General features: G+C 38.8%; 1 protein-coding gene across 1 annotated transcript in view; it reads right to left on the bottom strand.

The window, feature by feature from the left end:
* LOC105821513 (ras GTPase-activating protein-binding protein 1) overlaps positions 1-2,084 on the bottom strand; it is a 63,826-nt gene that overhangs the window by 29,213 nt on the left and 32,529 nt on the right. The window contains exon 3 of the mRNA XM_012658219.1: positions 539-629. Coding sequence (XP_012513673.1) covers positions 539-629 — 91 coding nt within the window. The remainder of the gene's footprint in view (positions 1-538; positions 630-2,084) is intronic.

Raw genomic sequence — 2,084 nt, forward strand, 5'->3', positions numbered from 1 at the left:
ACTCAAATATTACCAGTTTGGAGAAAATTCTCCCTAGGCCTCTGTGTTTCTGCACATCTTTCACATCTACCCTTCCCTCCAGACTATCTTTCAAAAACATCTAACGGGACCTCCAGAGCAGAGGGTAGGCATGTTCAGTGCCCATTATACAATAAAAGATTTGGGTTCCCTCAATTCAGTGTTCCACATTTTTAACACAATCTATAGCAATACAAGTAACCATCTGTCCTTCTCCATGGTATCCTGTAGGAACTGTGGCAAAACTGCTACTACTGTTGCCATAATAACCTGTCCACTTCTGACCCAGAAGTCTTAGGTCTTCTATTAACACCCATGAAGTAAGCTAACCTGTTTAACTTCAAGTAGGGTAAAATCCCAGATCCTTCATAGGTCTTGACAATTATCATTAATAGTTATTAATGAACACAGATTATAATAAAATACTGGAGAAACCCACAGTCTCTTAAGGTCAGTCTGATGCCATCTGATGCCATTAGGAAAATTTAGACAAGTTAACTTACAGGATTTCACAACTTACCCTCCTGAGGCTCAGTGACAAAGCCACCAAAGACCTCATCTTGGTATCTGAAGATATCATTGTGAACGTAGAACTTATTTGCAACAGAGCCCTGCAATGCCAACAAAAAGTTTTAATTTACTCAACAGAGTTTCAAAAAGCCAAATTACTCTACAACACTGGTTCTCAACTGTGGGCAAGTCTACCACCAGGGGACATTTGGCAAAGACTGCAGACATTTCAGTTTTCCCAACAGGGGAGTGCAATGACAACAACTGAGGGTAGAGATGCTGCTTAATATCCCACAATGCAAAAGACAAGCCCCCACTACAAAGAATTGGTCGACCCAAAGCGTCGACAGTGCCAAAACTGAAAAGCCCTGCTCTACAATATGGTTGTAAAAAGACTACACTCACATGTATTTTGTTTGCTGAAAACATTTATCCTCACCACCAAATGGATATCTAAAAATTGACAAAACTGTAAGTATATAAGATGCCACAGCCCACACCTCAAATCATCAGTAGATAATCATACTCCTAACTTCAGCAGATATTTAAAATTCCCTAAATCTGTATCGAAGAATATTAATACAAGTACTCAAGGGTAGTATAGCTGAAAAAGTCTGCTCACACTAGGTGTTAAGACACATAGTCCAAATCCAACTGTGTCATTTACTAATTATTCAATTTCTAAGGCTGTTTCTTACCAGTAAAAAGAGTGACATCAACATATACCTCAATTCTTTCTGAATAAATGAGACAGTTTAAAGAAAAAAGAGGAATTATAATTAAACCTATAATTGACAATCATACTCCATGTGATTCTTTGCATATTTATAAGTCTACCAAGCCTTTTTTTTTCCTTTTCTTCCTTTTCTTTTTTTTTTTCTTTTTTTTAGGAGATGGGGTTTCACTCTGTCGCTCAGGCTCAAGCACAGTGTCACAATCATTGCTCACTGTAGCCCTAAATGCTGGGCTCAAGCAATTCTCCTGCTTCAGCCTCCTGAGTAGCAGGACTATAGGCATGTGCCACCATGCTCAGCTATTTTTCTTCTTCCCTGGACTAGAGAGGGTAGGGTCCCAATATTCTGCCCAGGCTGGTAATGCAACTCCTGGCCTCAAGCAATCCTCCTGCCTCAGTTGCCGGGATTTCAGGAGTGAATGAGTCTTTACACTTTAATCTAAGCCTTCTTCTAGGAATCATGACTATAATGACTTCATGTAGTTTTTCAAATAGAGAGCTATTTTATATTCAAATAATAAAAAGATAAGGGTTTTAGGTTCACTATCCTAAACAGAAAATTATTTTAAGATTAATGACAGAGAAAACAATTAATTATTCAGCAAGTTCTTATTGAACCACTTTTTTGTGCTTAAGTAGATAGGCTTCCTGACCTTGTTTAGTCTGGACCAATCTGGAAGAAGGCACAAACGCAGTTATTCAACATAAACTTGTGGCCCTTCCATGGTAAGAATAACTAAAAAGAACCAGGCCTCCTTGAAGGAACAGCTGATTCCAGAATTGAGGCTGGCAGGGACAGTAAATGAGCCTGGGACAAAGTTAC

Source organism: Propithecus coquereli, unplaced genomic scaffold, assembly GCF_000956105.1.
Source record: "Propithecus coquereli isolate 6110/MARCELLA unplaced genomic scaffold, Pcoq_1.0 Scaffold58, whole genome shotgun sequence".
Classification (NCBI taxonomy): domain Eukaryota; kingdom Metazoa; phylum Chordata; class Mammalia; order Primates; family Indriidae; genus Propithecus; species Propithecus coquereli.